General features: G+C 44.1%; 1 protein-coding gene across 4 annotated transcripts in view; it reads left to right on the top strand.

Annotated features, from left to right (window-relative positions):
• LOC137091670 (protein unc-79 homolog) overlaps positions 1-21389 on the top strand; it is an 84831-nt gene that overhangs the window by 11273 nt on the left and 52169 nt on the right. For 3 of the 4 annotated variants that reach the window (XM_067456303.1, XM_067456304.1, XM_067456302.1), the window contains exons 3-12: positions 1419-1720; positions 7993-8163; positions 8240-8335; positions 8412-8467; positions 8819-8948; positions 13687-13751; positions 16548-16636; positions 19817-19857; positions 20399-20427; positions 20677-20906. In XM_067456303.1, the coding sequence (XP_067312404.1) occupies positions 1419-1720; positions 7993-8163; positions 8240-8335; positions 8412-8467; positions 8819-8948; positions 13687-13751; positions 16548-16636; positions 19817-19857; positions 20399-20427; positions 20677-20906 (1209 nt within the window). The remainder of the gene's footprint in view (positions 1-1418; positions 1721-7992; positions 8164-8239; positions 8336-8411; positions 8468-8818; positions 8949-13686; positions 13752-16547; positions 16637-19816; positions 19858-20398; positions 20428-20676; positions 20907-21389) is intronic. The other variant, XM_067456305.1, reaches the window with a different exon arrangement.

The following is a 21389-nucleotide window of genomic DNA, read 5'->3' as shown; positions in this document are numbered from 1 at the left end:
GTGTGTGTGTGTGTGTGTGTGTGTGTTAAAGGATCTGATAACGAGTGTATTGTCCGTGATATGAAACACTGTCTGTGATTATGCCGGGATTGATTCCCGTAGGTTTGAAATGTCATCCTCTAGTGGAACCACCTCTCATCCCCAGCCAGACAGGCCTTTAGCCTCGGCCGCAGAGACACTACACCATCCTGTTTTATGTAACGCACATCCAAGACCATCACAGACCAAATTTCTGCAGAGCTAGAAGTTGACAGGGCAGACACACACCCTCCACATCCCTCCACGAACATGAGACATTGCTTCCGAAACCAGTGCGCTGCAAAAAATTATTTATCAAATTTATAAAAATTTACTCTTCTTATTTAGAATTTTTGTCTTGTTTCCAGTCCAAATATCTAACAATTCTTAAATCAAGACGCATTTACTAGATCAGTAAAACGACATTAGAAATGTTTTCTTGTTTTGTTGAAAATCAAATCTAAATGAAGTGAGTTTTTGCTTCAAACGGACAAAATGATCTGCCAATGGGGTGAGAAAAATAATCTGATTTCTGATTGAGACGGAAACAAGAAACAAGATTTCAATCAGAAGCAAGATTATTTTCATTTTGATTTTATTTTCAACAAAACAAGAAAAAATATCTTTTGTCATTTTACTGATCTAGTAAATGCGTCTTGATTTAAGAACTGTTAAACATTTAGACAAGAAACAAGACAACATGACTGAGTAAGAAGAGCGTTTTTTTGCAGTGTGTATTCCTTTTCCATTACAGTTTTCCCCAGCCGTAGACTAGCACTGAAATCATACGCCTGTCGAACCATTATTCTCCCCCTGAAATGATACTGAGGCAGTATCATAATGTATTTACATACAGACATTCTTTCTGACGGTGCAATAAACATGTGTTGTGACCAGGGAGCGTTAGTCTAACCTCACATACATGTTTATTACTGGCTGAAGCATGTTTCTGAAGTGTCATCTCTGTATCGTCCTCAACACTGACAGCCCCTCCATTGCTCAGTGTTTTGGCCCTTTGGCCGTCCTCCGGGGATTGGCCGCTCGGAGGGCGTAGCGTCCAAGGCGAAGTACGGGGCTGCCACTGAAAACATGCCATTTTTTATAGTTTTGCTCCTTGTCACCAGATACGCATGAGATGCAGTGATCGTTGCGTGTTCGGCAAGCGCCTGTTTCGATCCCAACCCAAAGCAAAGCTCGATTCGGATGATTCGGCACATCCGAAGCGCACACAAAAGTCTGCGGAGACACTGCATCCTATGTGGGGAATATCTGGCTTTGGTTCTTTTCTACTTACGCTGTCTCTGTAGAGCCATTTCAATGTAATGTGCTGTTTCTTTGTGTCTTTGTTGTCTCTTTTTTTCCCCTGTTCCCCTCCCTCCCCCACCCCTCCCTCGGAGCAGCATCCTGTCCCGTACAGGCAGAAAGGAGAGCCAGGAAGCTTCCAATTTGGCCGTGCCCATGACCATGTGTCTTTTTCCTGTGCCATTCCCACTCACCCCATCTCTAAGACCACAAGTCAGTTCCATCAACCCTACAGTTACTCGATCCCTCCTTTACAGCGTTCTGCGGGACGCCCCGGCCGAGCGGGCCCCCCAGCGGGAGGTTCAGCTCTCAGATTACCCCTCTCTGGACTATCAGGGGCTGTACGCCACACTCGTCACCCTGCTGGACCTGGTGCCTCTGCTGCAGCACGGTCAGCACGGTGAGTCAGCTCCTCTCCTCAGATCAACATCTGCTTATCACAAGAACTGAAGTTTATAAACTAATTTCAGATTAACAATTAAAACGAATTAAGGGTTACTTCGGCGATTAACACATGGCTTTGTATAGCCCCGTTTCCACCAAAATTACCCGGAACAATTTGTACCAGGAACTTTTTTACAGGAACTTTTCTCCCCTCAGACCTGCAGCTGTCTGCGTTTCGACCGCGATCTAAAGCTCCGTGAAGATTAGGCAGATTAGTCCGGTGATGTAGGACTGCGCGCGACTGAGACGTTATCTAAACCGATCTGGTGTTCACATGTGATGACTTTCAATCACAATCATTTTGTCACATGCAGTTTGTCTGCCGCATCAGAAATGTCAACGCTCTTTTCTCCAGCAGCTGGAATGCGTTAACTGAGGCCATTAATGGCATTATATAAGCTATTTATTTGTTGTAAAGTGTAATAATCATCTCAGAAAAAAAAAAAAACTTCTGTCAGGCGCAGTTAAAGTATAAACTGCCTGGGGCAATATACGCTGTGTCATTACTCCAACATTATCTTCATAACTTACGAAATAAAGAGTTTACCCCTCAGAAAAATGAGCTTTCCTCTCTCGTCAACATGAGCCCGGCGCGCGCCGTCACGTCATGTAAGGACGCACACTTAATAGTAATCGGTCAGGTCGGTTACATGGTGAAAAAAAATGAATAACGAGTATGGAAGAGATTCAAGCTGTGCTGCTTTTGCTGGTTATGTATAGGTTTACTAAAGAGGAAATTAACAACGACAGAAAAGAGCAGCATATTCAGAAAGCTTGTAAAGCTAGATTTAAAATGACAATGTATATTATTATCAGCTATTACGGACATTGAACGTGAGATGGCTGAGACGAGCGCGCGCCATCAGACAGAGAGCAAGACTGATATTTACTGAACGCAGACCGAACCTCGCAAAAGACTTTTAAAAATGCCTGTTGAAATAAAAGGCTGCGTGAGCTAAGCCAATCAGCATGTTCAGCGCCCAAGTCCCGCCCTCGAAAGTTCCTGAACTTTGAAAAAGTACTACCCCGCGAGCAGGGCCGTTTGGAGGGGGAAATATTTACCCGGAACTTCATTTAGACCCTGGTTCCTGCGGTCTAAACATACCGAGTACCACCCAAAGTTCCTGGTTCCTGGGTAAAGTTCCTGTGGTGGAAACGCGGCTATCAGTAGAAACCCTGGAGTATATTCGAATGATTGTGCTCGCCCCACTCATATCCCCCTGAGACGAGAGATTTATGCATTTTATTTCTGGAAAAAATACTCAGATGACGCAAATATCGTCAATTTGCGTCATCGGAGGAATGTTTGGCCAGAGGCTAAAGACTACAGCCAGTAGAGGAGCTATTTCCACATGTTTAACCCGTCCATGGGGGGTGAGATCGCACTCAGAGCTCAGCTCAGCTGCAGGCATTCATGTAAGCGGAGCTATGAGGAGCAAAGAAAAAGTGTTTTATCTTCTCAAGTTAATTCCTATGAAAGTTAAGCTTCTAAAGGCATGAACTGAACACGCGTCAGACTGAACACGCACTGTGAATGTATATGCTGCGAGCGCGGTTGGTTTACCTCAGCTCTCTTCACAAGAGCTCATTCAGCTCCTTCATCACGGTAAATGTAATCTGACTCCTGCAGCGTTTGTGCCGTGACACTCCCTCAAGGTCTCACTTACAATATATTGAACGGACACTTTCAGTTTTAATTGTAGTGTCTGTTCTCTAACTGAACTGATTTTATAAAGATGAACGCGGTGGTGGGAAAGTAAAAGTGTTTCAGTAGCGTTGGCTTTGGGAGTGGCCTCACAGGGCAGCAAAGCATTCTGGGTATTGTTGCCTTTCATCTCAGTGAGACAAAAATACATTTTCTGTCTGTTCTCAGTCTAGAAAGCACCAATTTAAAAAATAATTTCACATTTCTACTACATTAATGACCCAGTTTAAATACAGATTCATCTTCCCAGCGCTGAATTGCCCCTTTAAACACAAGTGGAGCAGGCTCAGATAATTAAACCTAATTGAACATGAGAGGAGCACATTAAACTAATCAGTTAATCAATGATAGGAGGTGTATATAGACAGCCGATTTACCTTCCTGTCGATGACAGTTTCTCAGCATCCCCCCACCACCCCTCCTCCTCACTTACTTAATTAAACTCCTATAGAAAACAATCATAATATATGCATTTTTGCGGGGGTGATATGAAACGAGGATCATGCATCAGCAATTTGAGCGTCCGGTGTGAGATCCTGAGGCGTGGGGCTGAGCTTCAGTCCGGTGTGAGATCCTGAGGTGTGGGGCTGAGCTTCAGTCCGGTGTGAGATCCTGAGGCGTGGGGCTGAGCTTCAGTCCGGTGTGAGATCCTGAGGCGCGGCGCTGAGCTTCAGTCCGGTGTGAGATCCTAAGACACGGCGCTGAGCTTCAGTCCGGTGTGAGATCCTGAGGCGTGGCGCTGAGCTTCAGTCCGGTGTGAGATCCTGAGGCGTGGCGCTGAGCTTCTGTCCGGTGTGAGATCCTGAGGCGCGGGGCTGAGCTTCAGTCCGGTGTGAGATCCTGAGGCGTGGGGCTAAGCTTCAGTCCGGTGTGAGATCCTGAGGCGTGGGGCTGAGCTTCAGTCCGGTGTGAGATCCTGAGGCGTGGGGCTGAGCTTCAGTCCGGTGTGAGATCCTGAGGCGCGGCGCTGAGCTTCAGTCCGGTGTGTGATCCTGAGACACGGCGCTGAGCTTCAGTCCGGCGTGAGATCCTGAGGCGTGGGGCTGAGCTTCAGTCCGGTGTGAGATCCTGAGGCGTGAGGCTGAGCTTCAGTCCGGTGTGAGATACCTGAGGCACGGGGCTGAGCTTCAGTCCGGTGTGAGATCCTGAGGCGTGAGGCTGAGCTTCAGTCCGGAGTGAGATACCTGAGGCACGGGGCTGAGCTTCAGTCCGGTGTGAGATCCTGAGGCACGGGGCTGAGCTTCAGTCCGCTGTGAGATCCTGAGGCGTGGGGCTGAGCTTCAGTCCGGTGTGAGATCCTGAGGCGCGGCGCTGAGCTTCAGTCCGGTGTGAGATCCTGAGGCGTGGGGCTGAGCTTCAGTCCGGTGTGAGATCCTGAGGCGTGGGGCTGAGCTTCAGTCCGGTGTGAGATCCTGAGGCACGGGGCTGAGCTTCAGTCCGGTGTGAGATCCTGAGGCGTGGGGCTGAGCTTCAGTCCGGTGTGAGATACCTGAGACACGGCGCTGAGCTTCAGTCCGGTGTGAGATCCTGAGGCACGGCGCTGAGCTTCAGTCCGGTGTGAGATCCTGAGACGCGATACTGAGCTTCAGTCTGGTGTGAGATCCTGGGAAACGGCGCTGAGCTTCAGTCCGGTGTGAGATCCTGAGGCGTGGGGCTGAGCTTCAGTCCGGTGTGAGATCCTGAGGCACGGCGCTGAGCTTCAGTCCGGTGTGAGATCCTGAGGCGCGGGGCTGAGCTTCAGTCCGGTGTGAGATCCTGAGGCGTGGGGCTGAGCTTCAGTCCGGTGTGAGATCCTGAGACACGCCGCTGAGCTTCAGTCCGGTGTGAGATCCTGAGACACGGCGTTGAGCTTCTGTCCGGTGTGAGATCCTGAGGCACGGCGCTGAGCTTCTGTCCGGTGTGAGATCCTGAGGCGCGGGGCTGAGCTTCAGTCCGGTGTGAGATCCTGAGGCGCGGGGCTGAGCTTCAGTCCGGTGTGAGATCCTGAGGCGCGGGGCTGAGCTTCAGTCCGGTGTGAGATCCTGAGGCGTGGGGCTGAGCTTCAGTCCGGTGTGAGATCCTGAGGCGCGGGGCTGAGCTTCAGTCCGGTGTGAGATCCTGGGAAACGGCGCTGAGCTTCTTTCCGGTGTGAGATCCTGAGGCGCGGGGCTGAGCTTCAGTCCGGTGTGAGATCCTGAGGCGTGGGGCTGAGCTTCAGTCCAGTGTGAGATCCTGCGATGCGGCGCTGAGCTTCAGTCCGGTGTGAGATCCCTGAGACGCGGCGCTGAGCTTCAGTCCGGTGTGAGATCCTGAGACACGGCGCTGAGCTTCAGTCCGGTGTGAGATCCTGAGACACGGCGCTGAGCTTCAGTCCGGTTTGAGATCCTGAGACACGGCGCTGAGCTTCAGTCCGGTGTGAGATCCTGAGACACGGCGCTGAGCTTCAGTCCGGTGTGAGATCCTGCGACACGGCGCTGAGCTTCAGTCCGGTGTGAGATCCTGCGACGCGGCGCTGAGCTTCAGTCCGGTGTGAGATCCTGAGACACGGCGCTGAGCTTCAGTCTGGTGTGCGACCCCCTTTAGGCATAATCAGCTTAAGAACGTGCATGGTAAACGCACTCAAAATGTTCTTTTCCTCTCTAGGCAGGTATTTTTTTTAGGTGTATTTATCAAAATGTTCTTTTATATATTTGTGTTATGTTCTGTATTTTGATCGCGGCTTTAAAATGTTATGAGAAAACGTTTCACGAATGTGTATCGACCGCATGACCTTTTATTTAAACCTAAATAAGAAAGCCATTGTCAGTTCGTCTGTCAGTTGGCAGGCAGTTTTGGTCGCTTGATTAAAAGTTGTTGCTGTGTGCAGTGTGTAAAGGAAAATAAACAAAGTTTTACCGTCCTGCTGACTAGTGTCGTGGCCCTCCACACACACACACACACACACACATGATTCGACTATCAGTCGACCATAAAGAGATTCGACAATTCTGATTCGAATGTGTAAATCCTTAGTCGGGGACACCCCTAGAGCCGGTGCCTGCCGCTAAAGTGATAGTGCCCCCATAAATGAGCCTGATGTTGATCTGCTGACCCCCAGGGCATCAACATGTAGGTGTGTTTGTTTCTTCAGGAGAACACTAATGAAGATTTTTAACTCAACCGTTGCTGTGTGTCGGTCATATAATGATGTGACCCTGGGGGTCAGCAGATCAACAGCTCATTTATGGGGATAGTTTCCTTTAAAGGGATAGTTCACCCAAACCTGAAGATTAAGTCACCTTCATTCATACAGCGCTTTCACAACACATAGCATAGTTTCTTTTTACAAAATTACCGCCAAATTACTATTGTCTGCACTGCATAATACAGCATTTTTAGTTAGACTTAAACATTAAAATTAACATTAACAAAAGTTAACATCTATCATCATAAAAGTGCATCAATCCATCCTAAAAGTACATCTATCATTATAAAAGTGCATCAATCCATCATAAAAGTGCATTTATCCATTATAAAAGTGCATTAATCTATCATAAAAGTGCATCCATCTATCATAAAAGTACATCTATTATTATAAAAGTGCATCAATCCATCATAAAAGTACATCTATCCATTATAAATGTGCGTCTATCCATCATAAAAGTGCATCTTTTTTGTTTTTATGATTGATGGATGCACGTTTATAATGGATAGATGCACTTTTTTGGGCTTAACATTTTGAGGTGCAAAAAAAGGTGCTTCAACCGTCTTGGCATCACAGTGCAGTTGAACTCTGTTGACATTTGACAATGCGTCGCTCCGTTGCTCTGATTGGTTGTAGGTCTATCCAATTAATGTCTTTCCTGGTTGGGTTGAAACACGCCTCATAATCACAGCCCAATGAGCATCAGACTCATATTCTGACTAGAATTGAGTATGACCACGTCAGGCTACTAAACAGGGCATATCCCATATAATCCCATAAAAAGTGCAGATGGGAGTGTAAAGTACAGCGTGTAATCTAATGACGACACACATTAAAGACACAGCCGATCATTGCCATCATGACCAACACAATCGACCAAGAGGAGCGCAGATTACCGTCTGGTTAAGACGGGCCTTTGGGCGGTAAATAACAGAGTAAACTGCCGAGTGGTGTTGTATTCAAGAGCACCTAATCTGAGTCCAAGAATTGGTAAATTACAAAATTTGTATTCATTTTTGGTGATGTGTTTGACACAATCCCTAATTAATTTCTGAATTGACACAAAAAAATAAATCAAAGTAGAAATAAGTTATTGGTTGCATCTGAAGCAGTACGTTTTACATCCAGTCACATTAGTGATATTAATAAATAAATTATGAAACAATGCGCTCAACTCTCATCTTAGAGAGCTGTGACTGGATAACGCCTCGTATGAACAGCTAAAGATGTGATTGCCCCTGTTATGCAGACGTTAGATGCCTTCTTGAGGAAACCCAAAGCTGTAACTGTGCTTGTGCTGTTCAGAAATCAGTGTTTGTGGAGGACGTGCCACTCATTCGTTCATCTGCTTGTGTTTCAGATCTGGGGCAGGCCATATTTTACACCACAACATGCCTTCTGCCTTTCCTTAGTGATGATATTCTCAGCACTTTACCCTACACCATGATCTCCACGTTAGCCACCTTCCCTCCTTTCCTGCACAAAGACATCATAGAGTACCTGAGCACGTCCTTCCTGCCCATGGCCATACGTGAGTATGTGACCCTGAGAGATGTCCGGCTCCAGAACGCAGGACTCATGTGACAGGCCTGCCCCTTGTGTTGCAGTGGGTTCGACGCGGAGAGAGGCTGGCGTTCCTGCGTATGTCAATCTGTCCGCCTCGTCCATGCTGATGATCGCCATGCAGTACACCTCAAACCCAGGTACGTCCGTCAGCTGCTTCTGCTCTCAGACGTCTCGTCACAGAGCCTCTCATGCTGTCCCTCTGCTTGTCCTCAGTGTACCACTGTCAGCTGCTGGAGTGTCTCATGAAGTACAAGCAGGAAGTATGGAAGGTACGGGTGGTTCTTCAAGGGTTAGTTCTCCAAAAAATGTAAATTGTGTGATTAATTCCTCCTGTGGTTGGCCAGCCATCAGACCTCCGCTCATCTTCACACACAGATGAAGATATTAGTGTTGAAATCCGATGGCTCAAAAAGGCCTTCATTGACACCAATGTCATTTCCTCTCTCAAGCCGCTGTAGTGAGATGGGCTTTGTAACAACGTCTTTAGTGCCTTTATGGGTCTTGAGAGAGGAATTAATCACACAATTTACATTTTTGGGTCAACTATCGCTTTCATGTTTTTTGTGGAGGTTTCTCTAAAAGCACTTCCCACTGACTCTGAGATGGCTGTGTTTTTAAAGGATCTTCTGTACGTCATATCGTACGGCCCATCTCAAGTCAAACCTCCGGCGGTTCAGATGCTCTTCCATTACTGGCCCAACCTCAAGCCCCCGGGAGCCATCAGTGAGTACAGAGGACTGCAGTACACAGGTGAGACTGCCGCTCGCTTCAGCCACGCTGTTCAACGGCCTCAAACTAAAGCCGCGTTTCCACCGCAGGAACTTTCCCCAGGAGCTTTGGGGTGGTACTCAGTGTGTTTCGACCCAAGGTCTAAATGAAGTTCTGGGTAAAAATGTCCCCCTCAGAAAGTCCCTGCTCAAGAGGTAGAACTTTTTCAAAGGTCAGGAACTTTCGAGGGGTAGGACAAGGGCGCTGAACATGATGAGTGGTTCACGCAGCATTTGAGTTCAACCTAAACATCTGTTGCGGTGTGTGCAGTAAGAGTCGTTTGCTATTCAAATCAACAATGGAGTTTAAATACGACTGAGGGTTCGACAACTAGGTTTAGGCTTTTTTAAGCTTATATGTGGAGGATGAAATGCAGTGCACTGCAAAAAAATTCAGTTATTCTTCTTATTTAGTATTTTTTTCTTGTTTCCAGTCCAAATATCTAAAAATTCTTAAATCAAGATTCATTTACTTGATAAGTAAAATGACATAAGATATTTTGTCTTGTTTTCTGGGGAAAAATATCTAAATGAAGTGAGTTTTTGCTTTAAACAAGCAAAATGATCTGCAATAAGATTATTTCTCTCACCCCATTGGCAGATCATTGTGCCTGTTTTAAGCAAAAACTCACTTCATTTAGATTTCATTTTCAACAAAACATGGATTAGAAATTGTTAGATATTTAGACTAGAAACAAGACAGAATTACTGAGTGAGAAGAGCATTTTTTGCAGTGTGGGAACTGGAAAGTCGAGCACAGTCCTCATCACCGGACTACTCTTCACTGCACTTTAGACTGTGATGGATGCGCAGACAGCAGCAGATCTGGGTGAAAAGAGCTCCTGGGACAAAAGTTCTTTAGACAAATTGTTCCGGGTGATTTTGGTGTTAACATGCCTTAATTCAGACAAAGCCATACGCAGGAACATCTGTATTGGGAACGATTCACTTATTTTCATCAGTGTTTCAGTCAGGGAATGAGACTGACTAATATTTATTAGGTCTTGGTAATGTTTTACAATTTGGCCAATAGATTAGGAACTAGGGGTGTGACGACAGTTGACGAGACGAGATTTTGACAGTATTTTTTAAGAAATCCTCCATGATCAAATACATGCATTTTAAATGTTTTAACACATGATCAGTGTCAGTGCTACGTTCAGCTCGAACAGCTCGTGTTGGAGGAGCTGATGGAACTGAAGCAACCGCTATCCGCTGGATTTACATTGATTTTATTTCTATAAAAAGCTAAACGAAAATGGAGGTGTAATGTAATCATAGCAGTTTTATATCTTAACGTCCTCCTCACACTACGTCACGGCAATATCACACATCACATCTCGCAGTGAGATTTCATCACACCCCAATCAGGAACGTACATCTCATCCAGCTCATCTGTTCTCTGTGTTTCGGACCAGAGACAGATCTCAGTTCAGTGTATCGCTGACCCGAGAACTGTCCAAATGAAGGGTTTGTCCCAGAGAAGCATTTGCAGAAGCCTCTAGATCACATTTCTCTGCTCATTTCCAGTCAAACGGTGGGATGTGTTGGATAGGCCGGTTCACTGAATAACTGTCCTGTCCCATCTGATTCAGACTCACAGAAAATGTCTTCTTTACAAGATTTGTGGGTGAATGACGGATAAGGATTAAAAAATAAATAATACTGGCAAAAAAAATTCTTTCTATACTCATTAGAGTGTTGAGTACTCATTTTAAGAGGGTAATAAATCATCTGTTTGGTGTATCTGATCTTTTTCCCATGATAATTTCTTTCCTAAGGTCATGACAATGAGTTTTGAGATTAAGTACATCTCTGCCACTGTTGGCAAATACAAGCGTACTGGAGCTCAATACACAATCAGAGCTCGGTAAACTACATTTAATCACAGTTAATATGATCAGTGTGCAGTAGCGCGGGAAGGGGGGTGCTGCGGGGGCTGCAGCCCCCCCCCCCCCCCCCCCCCGTTATAGCATCCTAAAATTATATTGTATTTAAAACAGGAAATTAAAATAGACTGACATAACATACTGTGTTTGATATGGGATTAAAATAATGGGCAGTGGATGAGATATAAACTAATGATTCATTATTTTAATAATTCCTCAGGAAGTGCTTTCGTCACCGTCACGTCACCTCACTCTCGTTTGGTCATGGCTAGCAATAAGTGACAGAAACGCATTTTTACTTTTTTTGAGTAACTAACACGGTTAAGAAAAGTGAAATTGGGAAATCTTCTCAAATAAAGTATGTAAACAACAACGACGCTGACCTTGACATAATGAATATTTATGAATAATTATTATTTCTATATTCTCCAAATATGCGCACATGATGGACTAAGAGCCCTGGCAGATGCTGGATATTGTATGTATCCTATGAACACAAATAAAAAGAATGCTTTATGAGTGATGATTAACGTGTGTCTGTGTATGGGCGTCGGAACCATTGTGTGTGTGTGTGTGTGTGAGGACAAGACCCACCCACCCACTTTTTAAGACCAATGATATTGGACCCACTCACTTTTATTGTCACTAACTCAACACATGTCTGTTTACCTACCCCTAACCGAGAAAAACTTATTAGGTGTTTGACACTTTTTTTTCCACTTTTCTAATATTTTCTCCATTTTTATTGAAAATAACTGCCTTTCCGATCTGATATATGATGTGAAAAGGGAGTGGAGCGAGTTCGGCAAAAGGCGATTTGCGTCAGAACTTGATGTCATGCGTCTCTAACCCCTACTCTATATTCAGGGTAAATAAGCCAGTGATTTCCGTAATTTTGTCTGCCGCAATCAATCGTTTAGTAAACTGCAGTATATTTGTATCTAACGTTACTCCAGCAAAAACTAATTCTGAGACCACCCCCAGTTTTGCTTCCGACGCCCATGATACGATCAAGTTTTAACAAGTAATTAATTTTAAACAACAATAATCTGGGGCGGTGGGTCCGTCGGTGCTCTTTGACGGTAAAGGGTGGTTCTACTACAACACCTGTCTGGTCGCCACCGACAACAATGACGTCACACATTTTCCGACCCAACTTTCAGCCCCCCCGGAATGAAATGGCTTCCAGCGCGCCTGCCAGTGTGGGATAGAGACATGGGCTCATGCTTTGCTGAGCACAACTCAAAATTCAGAACCAAATCGCGAAAATGTTTAATGTTTAAAAATGTTTTCCAATAAAGTAAATAAGACTCATTCTGAACTCAACACAACACAAAATTGTGTGATCTAACACACACATAGTATGTGTTACATTAATCCCCCATGTCATAGACAGGACTACTATAACAACAATCCTCATACATACTTTGCTAAATAATATACTCATTTCAAGATGGGACATTCATTTATACAGAGCCTTTGAAAAAATATAAGGAAAACATTAAATGTGCAAAAACAACAAATAGTAAACGACTAGCATTTTCCAAACGGACTATCATTTAATCGGCTAGTCTCACACATCCCTCATAATAACTTTGAGTGTACAAATATGAATTAAACTCTGGATTGTCCTTCTGGATAACGGGTGATGTCCTGCTCACAGAGGGTTTGTGTTATCCAGGACTGCGCTTTATAATCAGGCACTTACTCAACCACCTGTGGAAAGATTAGCTATCATCACGTTAAGCCCATCTTTCAGATCAAACATATCGTTTATTACTATTAATACACTACACTCTAAAAAATGCTGGGTTAAAAACAACCCAAGTTGGGTTGAAAATGCACTAACCCAACAATTGAGTTGTTTTAACCCAATGGTTGAGTTGTTTTAACCCAGTGGTTGGGTTAAATGTTGCTTAAGACAACCCAATTGTTGGGTCGGTGCATTTTCAACCCAACTTGGGTTGTTTTTAACCCAGCATTTTTTAGAGTGTATAAGTGTTTTATTAGTGAGAAGGACACGTGATATTTCTGAAGTGCACCAGTGACTGAAAAGCTCAAATATCATCATTTAGAGATGCTCGCTGGCCTTTGCTCATGTTTGGGGTCCTTCAGGGTCTGTTTGACACAATATCATGTCACGTGACATACCCCAGTGCATTATGGTCCAGAATGGTCTATTATCCAGGAACGACATTAGAGAAATCACAATTTGGAGACTAAAGTCTTTCTGTCATAAAAATGTATTTAAGTTGAGTATTATCACTATATTTGTAGGTTTCGTTGAACACATCAGTAAAATTATGCCTATGTAGATGTTGAATACTTTTATTCATATTTTTTTACATTTTTGTCCTATTTTTGTATTCAGATTTTAACTCGGATTTACATTTTTGGGGCTTGTGCACAGGAAGTTCGACATAACGGCACCCTATACCTTTGTAATTTGTGTATGTTTGTTCATACCTGTTTATGCCTGTATTGTCGACATGGGGTGCCACAGATGCAAAACGATTTTCCGAAAGGAGACTAAACTAAACTAAACTAAACTAAACTAAACTAAACTAAACTAAACTAAACTAAACTAAACTAAACTAAACTAAACTAAACTAAACTAAACTAATCTAATCTAAACTAAACTAAACTAAACTATTGTGATCTCAATAGCTCCTTAAAGATGAATAATGAATGAACCCTCACACGAGTAATGAAGAGGGGGAAGTGGAGACTAATGTAGTGTTATGAATATGCTGTCACTGACCCTTGTGTGTGTGTGTGTGTGTGTGTGTGTGTGTGTGTGTGTGTGTGTGTGTGTGTGTGTTCCTCTCCCAGCCTGGAACCCCATCCACTGCCAGCACATCGAGTGCCAGAACTCCATCAATAAACCGGCTGTGAAGGTACTGACCTGCTTCCGTCAGAGACACTGGGGCTGAACGAGGGAAGGGCTGTGTGAATGAGACGAGTCTGGGGAAACATGAGGGCTTTCAATGAGCAAAGACACGACCTGAGATGGACACAAGAAGCTCACATAAGAGCAGAATCTGTGCAGAACTCCAGCCAGGAGCTGAGAGAGGTCCAGCAGTCAGACAGGAAGAGCCGAGCGGTTCCTGCTTCACCAGATCAGCCGTCTGAAGCGGTTAGAGAGAGAGAGAGAATTAGCACAATAATACAGTGGGCTCAAATAAAACATGCAAAATACTCACTGGACAAACTGTCCATTATTAATGATAAGACACACATACAGTCATGGCCAGAAGACATACATGTTGTGTTTTAGAAAAGTTTGCCACTTCAGTATTTGTAGATTATTGTATCACATGGTGGAACGGTCCTCTGTAAAACGCAACCGTGCGTGTGATGGGGACTGTAGATCTAGAATAAGGCCCTGTTTCCTCTTCTGCTGTGGTTACACCTGTCGTCTGCACCACTCGACTATTCAATACGATATCGATTCTCATAGCAGTATACGATATTTGATACCTCAACAAGTTTTGCGATATGATTATATCGATCAATATTATGATATTATGTGCCTATTTTACACAACCAGTGACATTTTATGAACTCACAACTGTAAACAAATTATATAACTTAATTCCCCATCGTGGACCCTGACTGGGATATCCAGAGATAAAACATCACACAGTAATCTGATGAGCTCTTATGACGTGACAGTCATAAGGACGTGCTCTGGGCTGGTATAGACCCTTTTACAGCCCACGTGATCAAAGAGTTGCGCGCGCATTTTGGCAACGGAAGTGGTGTTGATCCCTAGCGGTTCTAACGTGTGAGCAACTCCGAAAGTTTATCAAAACGGTTTCCCAGCATCAAAATGTCTGGCTGTTGTTTTCGGTTGCACTAATCGCTGTTCCACCAATGGGCTTCAGTTTTATAGGACTCCGACAGGATCACGGCCGTTTCAGAAGAACCGGCGGTACCTGTGGCTGGAGGCGATTAATGCATTGATTGGAACGAGGACATAAAAATGCTCGCATAAAAAAAAATCATTTGTAAAACATTTACTGCACTTGAAACTTAATTATTTATAATAAACCTCCCAACACTGGCTGCCACTGGTGTGTATAATGTACCCCCACCCTCAGATTATCATATCAATAATCACACTACTTATCAACTTCATTTGTAATGATTTTATTAATAGTTTAATTGCAAAATGACCATCTGAGAAATGTATGTAAGCAACATAGTTGCTATTAAAGTACTATAGCATTACAAAATTAAACTTTAAACAGAAATGTCGACACATACGAATCAATAATAACATAAAATGTAAGGAAAATGATAAATGTATGTCTGTGTGAAGAATAAGAATAAATGTAGAAAAATGTATTGGACATTCTGTACATGCCCACAGACGACGTATTCATAAGCATCAGTGATTTATATGCTTGTCTCGGGTGGACACGCTCGGGTTTCTCGACTAAATACGTTTATATCCGACCACTGTATATCTGGCCATCTGCTAACGTCTTCTCTCCACTCCACTATAGTACGCGGATCTGGTAGCCGAATACCATTTGATAAAGTCAACTTTTTAAAATAACTTTCTCAGTTTGTGTTGCTTAATCCGCTCATGTAGCTTGACATGCTGCTGATTCTCGCCACAGTTTGTTGCCAAAATGCGCGCGCATACGTTGCTACGTCATCATTGTATACAAACAGTAAAAGGGTCTATTGCTACACCCCTAGTGTAAACGGACCAGAACGCAGACGCTTGAAGCGAGACGGCACTATTGTAAACAGGGCCTTATAGGGTTAATTCATCCCAAAATTAAAATTCTGTCATTAATTCCTCTCCCTAATGTTGTTGCACAGCCGTCAGACCTCCGCTCATCTTCACACACAGATGAAGATATTAGTGTTGAAATCCGATGGCTCAGAAAGGCCTTCATTGACACCAATGTCATTTCCTCTCTCAAGACCCATAAAGGCACTAAAGACGTCGTTACAAAGCCCATCTCAGTACAGCGGCTCTACAATCATTGATGAAGAGGCCAGAATAGAGTTAGTGCGCAAAAACACTAAATAACGACTTATATAGTGATGGCCGCTTTCAGAACAAAGCTTCGAACCGTTATGAGTCAGTGAATCAATTCATGATTCGAACCGTTATGAGTCAGTGAATCGATTCATGATCCGAACCGTTATGAGTCAGTGAATCAATTCATGATTCGAACCGTTATGAGTCAGTGAATCGATTCATGATCCGAACCGTTATGAGTCAGTGAATCAATTCATGATCCAAACCGTTATGAGTCAGTGAATCAATTCATGATCCAAACCGTTATGAGTCAGTGAATCAATTCATGATCCAAACCGTTATGAGTCAGTGAATCAATTCATGATCCAAACCGTTATGAGTCAGTGAATCAATTCATGATCCAAACCGTTATGAGTCAGTGAATCAATTCATGATCCAAACCGTTATGAGTCAGTGAATCAATTCATGATCCAAACCGTTATGAGTCAGTGAATCAATTCATGATCCAAACCGTTATGAGTCAGTGAATCGATTCATGATTCGGATCGTGAGTCAAACTGCTGAAATCACGAGACTTTGGCAATCCGAATCGAGTCGAATCACTGATTCATAACCGTTCTAATTTGTTTATTTCAAAGGTGGTGTGTGTGTGTGTGTTATTGTCCACTAATGGTGTGGTGGTGTGTTTCAGATGTGCATTGATCCGACGCTGTCGGTCGCACTGGGAGACAAGCCTCCGCCGCTGTACATCTGTGAGGAGTGCAGCCAGAGGATCGCTGGGTAAGATCATCTCCTCATCTCCTCACACACACGTGTGTGTGACAGCACAGTTACAGAGACAGAGATGTTTAACCATGCTTTAGGCTACGTCTACATTAATCTGGATAGATTTCAAAACAGAGTTTTCATTTCAAAACACTCCCCATCCACACTAATGTTTTCCAAAAGCTTCTCATCCACACTGAAACATCAGTAAAGCCTAAATCAACTCACTGCGCATGCGTAAAACAGAAACGCTTACTGAGATGATACAGACATCATAAAGCTATCACACAATTCTTCTGGCAGGATCATTTTATTTAGCTAAATATCTCAGCATTCACTGATGCGTCCAGATCGCAGTCGGTCAACCATTAGGCCTGTGTTTGCTCTGCAACAAAATGGTTACTCAGTAATTTTGTCTTGTTTCTAGTCTAAATATCTAACAATTCTTAAATCAAGATGCATTTTCTATTTAAGTAAAACGACATAAGATATTTTTTCTTGTTTTCTTGAAAATAAAATCAGTTATTTTGTTAACAACAAAAAAGTTTTGGCTTAAAACAGGCAAAATTATCTGCCAATGGGGTAAAAAAAAAAATCTTGTTTCGATCCCAAACAGAAAAGATTAATTTTCTCACCCCATACAGCTCGGTTACCTACCAGGCGGGTTTGGGGCTTCCCTCATTGAGGGTCATCTATGAGCTGGAAGCCGCCTGGGTCTGAGCAGACGTTAGTAGGCCTCCTGAGCACCCCTGTAATATAAGTGCCCGGTAGATCCTAGGATCAAGCAGACACAACTCCCCTCGCTGGCAAGAGTTAGAAAGCACTATGCTGAGTACTGCTCTCCAGGATACCCATCTCTGAGATCCGGTTTGAGGACGACACTGCCGTTTCGCAGTCTCTCAATCTGGATGCCTCATCACCAGGCGATTGTCTGGAGGCTCTGTTTTTCAAACAGACAGGGATGTGACAGAAGTGACATCAGGTCTGGCCTCCCTGGTGGCATTCGGTGAAGGAGTTCCCGAATAGTGGGGCGCCCTCGGGTCCCCTAGCACCGTTCCCTTAAAGGGACCCCTTCTGTTGAAGTAGTTGGTCCCAGGCCTTTGAGCAGCCTGGGTTAGAGACCTCATGTGATCATTAAGGTCCTCTCTTAGGCGTATAGCTTGGGCTATGCCCGTAGGGAATGCTGTCACTGACAGCCTAGTGTGACCAGAGGAGGAGTGGTTCAGGCATTGCATTAGAATTTGCTTGTCTTGACAGTTGTCACTGCCAGTAGGCATGCACTCCGCTCAGCATGGCAGCGTGGGCATATCGTTCCCCATAATGCATTCTTGCCGCACTGTGAGTTCCCTTTCGAAAGGAAATGCCACAGGTTAATAATTAGTTACATTTATATAACGGTTTTCTAGGTATTCAAAGCGCTTTACTTATGGAATGGGGGAATCTCCTCAGTCACCACCAATGTGCAGCATCAACCTGGATGTTGCGACGGCAGCCATATTGCGCCAGAACGCTCACCACACACCAGCTGATTGGTGGAGAGGAGAGGGTGGATGAAGCCAATCAGTGTATGGGGAACAGGGAACAAGATGCTGCGTCTCATTGCCATGCCTTGGGGCCTGCCTGCCAAACAGTCCCTTCGGATGAACAGTTGATCTCATGTTTGCAAGGCGCCCTCGTATACTTCCTGGTCGCACAGCAATCATAGGCTGTCACCGGTCAATAGGATTGCCATGATTTGATAGTAGTTCAGACACCTGTCACGCTCGAGGCGTTCCTCGTAATGCGTTCTTGATGAGTTCCTGTTCTCATACGTAACCCGAGATATTTTCGTTGCCTTAAAATGCCGTCTCAGTTTGGATGGAAGGCCAAACGGAGGGAAAAAGATGCGTTTCCAAATGAAAACACATTAGTGTGAACATGGCCTAAACTGTAATACGCAATGGCAGCCATTGATCGGACAGTGTGACATTAACGCTTAACACTTTATGATGGTCCCGTCTGATGGCACAGCAGTGAAAGTAGAGAACAAGATGATTTCACTTTGGTTTCAATCATTGCCACTGGGAAGCCCATCTGAGCCCCTTCCAACCAAACATTGTGTAGTTATAGCAGAATGCATAGATATCCATAATAAGGACTAGATATCTTACGGCGGAGTCACCATCGGCATCAGCGGCGGCCATCTTGTCACAGGCAGGCTTTCTGTTGGGCTCTGTGGAACCTGATGTAAGATGAGTGGTCTGTACGAACATAAATACTCTTATCTCGCTGAAATCTTGACGGATTTACAAATGGTTTGGTTTCTTACAAACGTTATTAACATGGCTACAAATCAGGATGCTTTAACACGTTAAAATTGCAGCTTTTCGTTTCGATAAACGACTTAATCGTGCAGCTTGTGTATTACGGCTAACTTATGTGCACGTTATCAAGGCTGAGACCACAATCCAGCTGTTCAAAGCTGTTCAGTTTTATTGACACAAATAACGATTTTATGACAACCAATCTTTTGTCTAGTTAAAATAAACTTAGTTTGCATGTTTTTTTGTTTATTTAATTTTTTTTAAATACAAATAATTTTATTATATTCTTATTAAAAAAGCATATATATATATATTTAGAGCTAGCTCTGGGAAAAATTCAGAGCTGTATATGTGTATAAATATATATAATTTCTCATGTTGCCATTCGGTACACAGTTTTAGTAGCCTATATATTGATTTAACATAAATACCGTGTGTGTGTGTGTGTGTGTGTGTGTGTGTGTGTGTGTGTGTATGTGTTCATTGCACCCATCTGTTCTGTTCAATGTTACTTTCATATTAAAGTCCATGGTTATAATTATTCATAAGTATGTAGTGTCATAACTACATCTCTGTCATTTATAACAAACGAAACAGTTTGAAAATCGGTTGAAAATTGAGCAAGTTATGGTTATTTAAAAGTGCATGCACCATTAAAACACACTGTTACGAGTGAGCGAGCTGCCTGTGACAAGATGGCCGCAAGTTGCGGACGACGGCGACCTCCATTGGCCAATAGCGCGCACGAGACATCTAGCCTTTATTATGGATATCTATGGCAGAATGAGCTCCAACATGTCCACAGATCAGAGATCAGAGATCAGAGATCAGCCGGGGGAAGAGTAGCTCATATGTGATGATTAGCGTCTGAAGTTCTGCTGATCTTTCACAGTGATCACGCCGAGTGGCTCGTGGACGTGCTTCTGCCGCAAGGTCAGTGCCAGACCTACACACACACACACACACACACACACACACACACACACACACACACACACACACACACACACACACACACACACACACACACACACACACACACACACACACACACACAGCCTTCCTTCCTTCTGTGGAGCCTGGGGAGATGTTCGGGAGAATGTCAGGAACCGAACAGTCTCGCTGAAATATCTTCCTTTTGCTTTGTGTTCCACAGAAGAAAGAAAGCCACAGAGGTGTGTGATGACAGAACGATCAGTCTGGTCTAAACCAGGATATATCAAAGACTTTATAAACCCAAACATACAAAGACATACATCAGTTTCTCATGCCTTGTGAAACCCTTTCCAACAGATCGCTTTAGTTCTATCAATCAAAAACATCATTTATTAATCCAGGCTAATGTTAGTTTATAAACCCTTGTTTGTTCATAACGTTGAAGAGTTTGAATGTATTGATGAACGAATGCTGTGATTATATCGAATCTGATTCTGCTAGTGTGTTTTAACACTGCCTCATGATTTCACCCTAACAGCTGAGATTTCTGCTATATGTCAGAAGAAGGTAAGAGGAGTGTGTGTGTATGTGTGTGTGTGTGTGTTTGGTCACATATGTCTGTGTCGTCATGGGAGCACGGTCATCACTATCAGCTCATCTGTCAGCATCACATCTCATGCTTCCTGTGGCTGGTTTCCCTGCAGCTGGAGATCACATCTCTCTCTCTCTCTCTCTCTCTCTCTCTCTCTCTCTCTCTCTCTCTCTCTCTCTCTCTCTCTCTCTCTCTCTCTCTCTCTCTCTCTCTCTCTCTCTCAGAACTGCAGCTCTCATGTACGGCGCGCTGTCGTCACCTGCTTCTCAGCCGGATGCTGCGGGCGCCATGGCAACCGGCCGGTGCGGTACTGCAAGCGTTGCCATGTGAACCACCACAGCAGCGAGGTGGGGGCGTCGGCGGAGACACACCTGTACCAGACGTCTCCTCCGCCCATCAACACGCGCGAGTGCGGAGCGGAGGAGCTGGTGTGCACCGTGGAGGCCGTCATCAGGTCAGCACTCCATCATCACAATCAGACAATCCTTGGGGGTTTCTTTAGCCGAGAGCAAAGAGTTAATCACCGTTGGTTGCAGAAAGTGCCAGAATACGAATGTTACGTGTTATTGGGTCTTTGTTGCTCATCAGCTTTGACTAATACTTTTAAACACAACATTAAAGTATGTTTTTCAGTTGACACTAGCCAATATTCCATCCACTGTTTTGTTATTGACAAAGTAAATATGCATTAAAAAAGTAAATAAAATGATAAAATGTTGTGCGTAATGACATCATCCCTATAAATGCATTGTAACATAAGTTCTCTATATCGAGGGAACTTCGCACTGCATCGGAATGACGAATATGGGGATACTCCCTTAGCAACAGCGCATCTGAAGTCTGAATGAAACTATTCCAATCTTGATTAGTGTTGCGTCATGACGTAGATGTGACAGCATACCCGGAAGCTACATAAGGGGAGGCCAGCGCATAGCAA

The sequence above is a fragment of the Pseudorasbora parva genome, chromosome 10 (assembly GCF_024679245.1).
Source record: "Pseudorasbora parva isolate DD20220531a chromosome 10, ASM2467924v1, whole genome shotgun sequence".
NCBI classification, from domain to species: Eukaryota; Metazoa; Chordata; class Actinopteri; order Cypriniformes; family Gobionidae; genus Pseudorasbora; species Pseudorasbora parva.
Note: the sequence above shows the minus strand (reverse complement) of the source record. Positions and strands in the feature narration are given on the sequence as shown.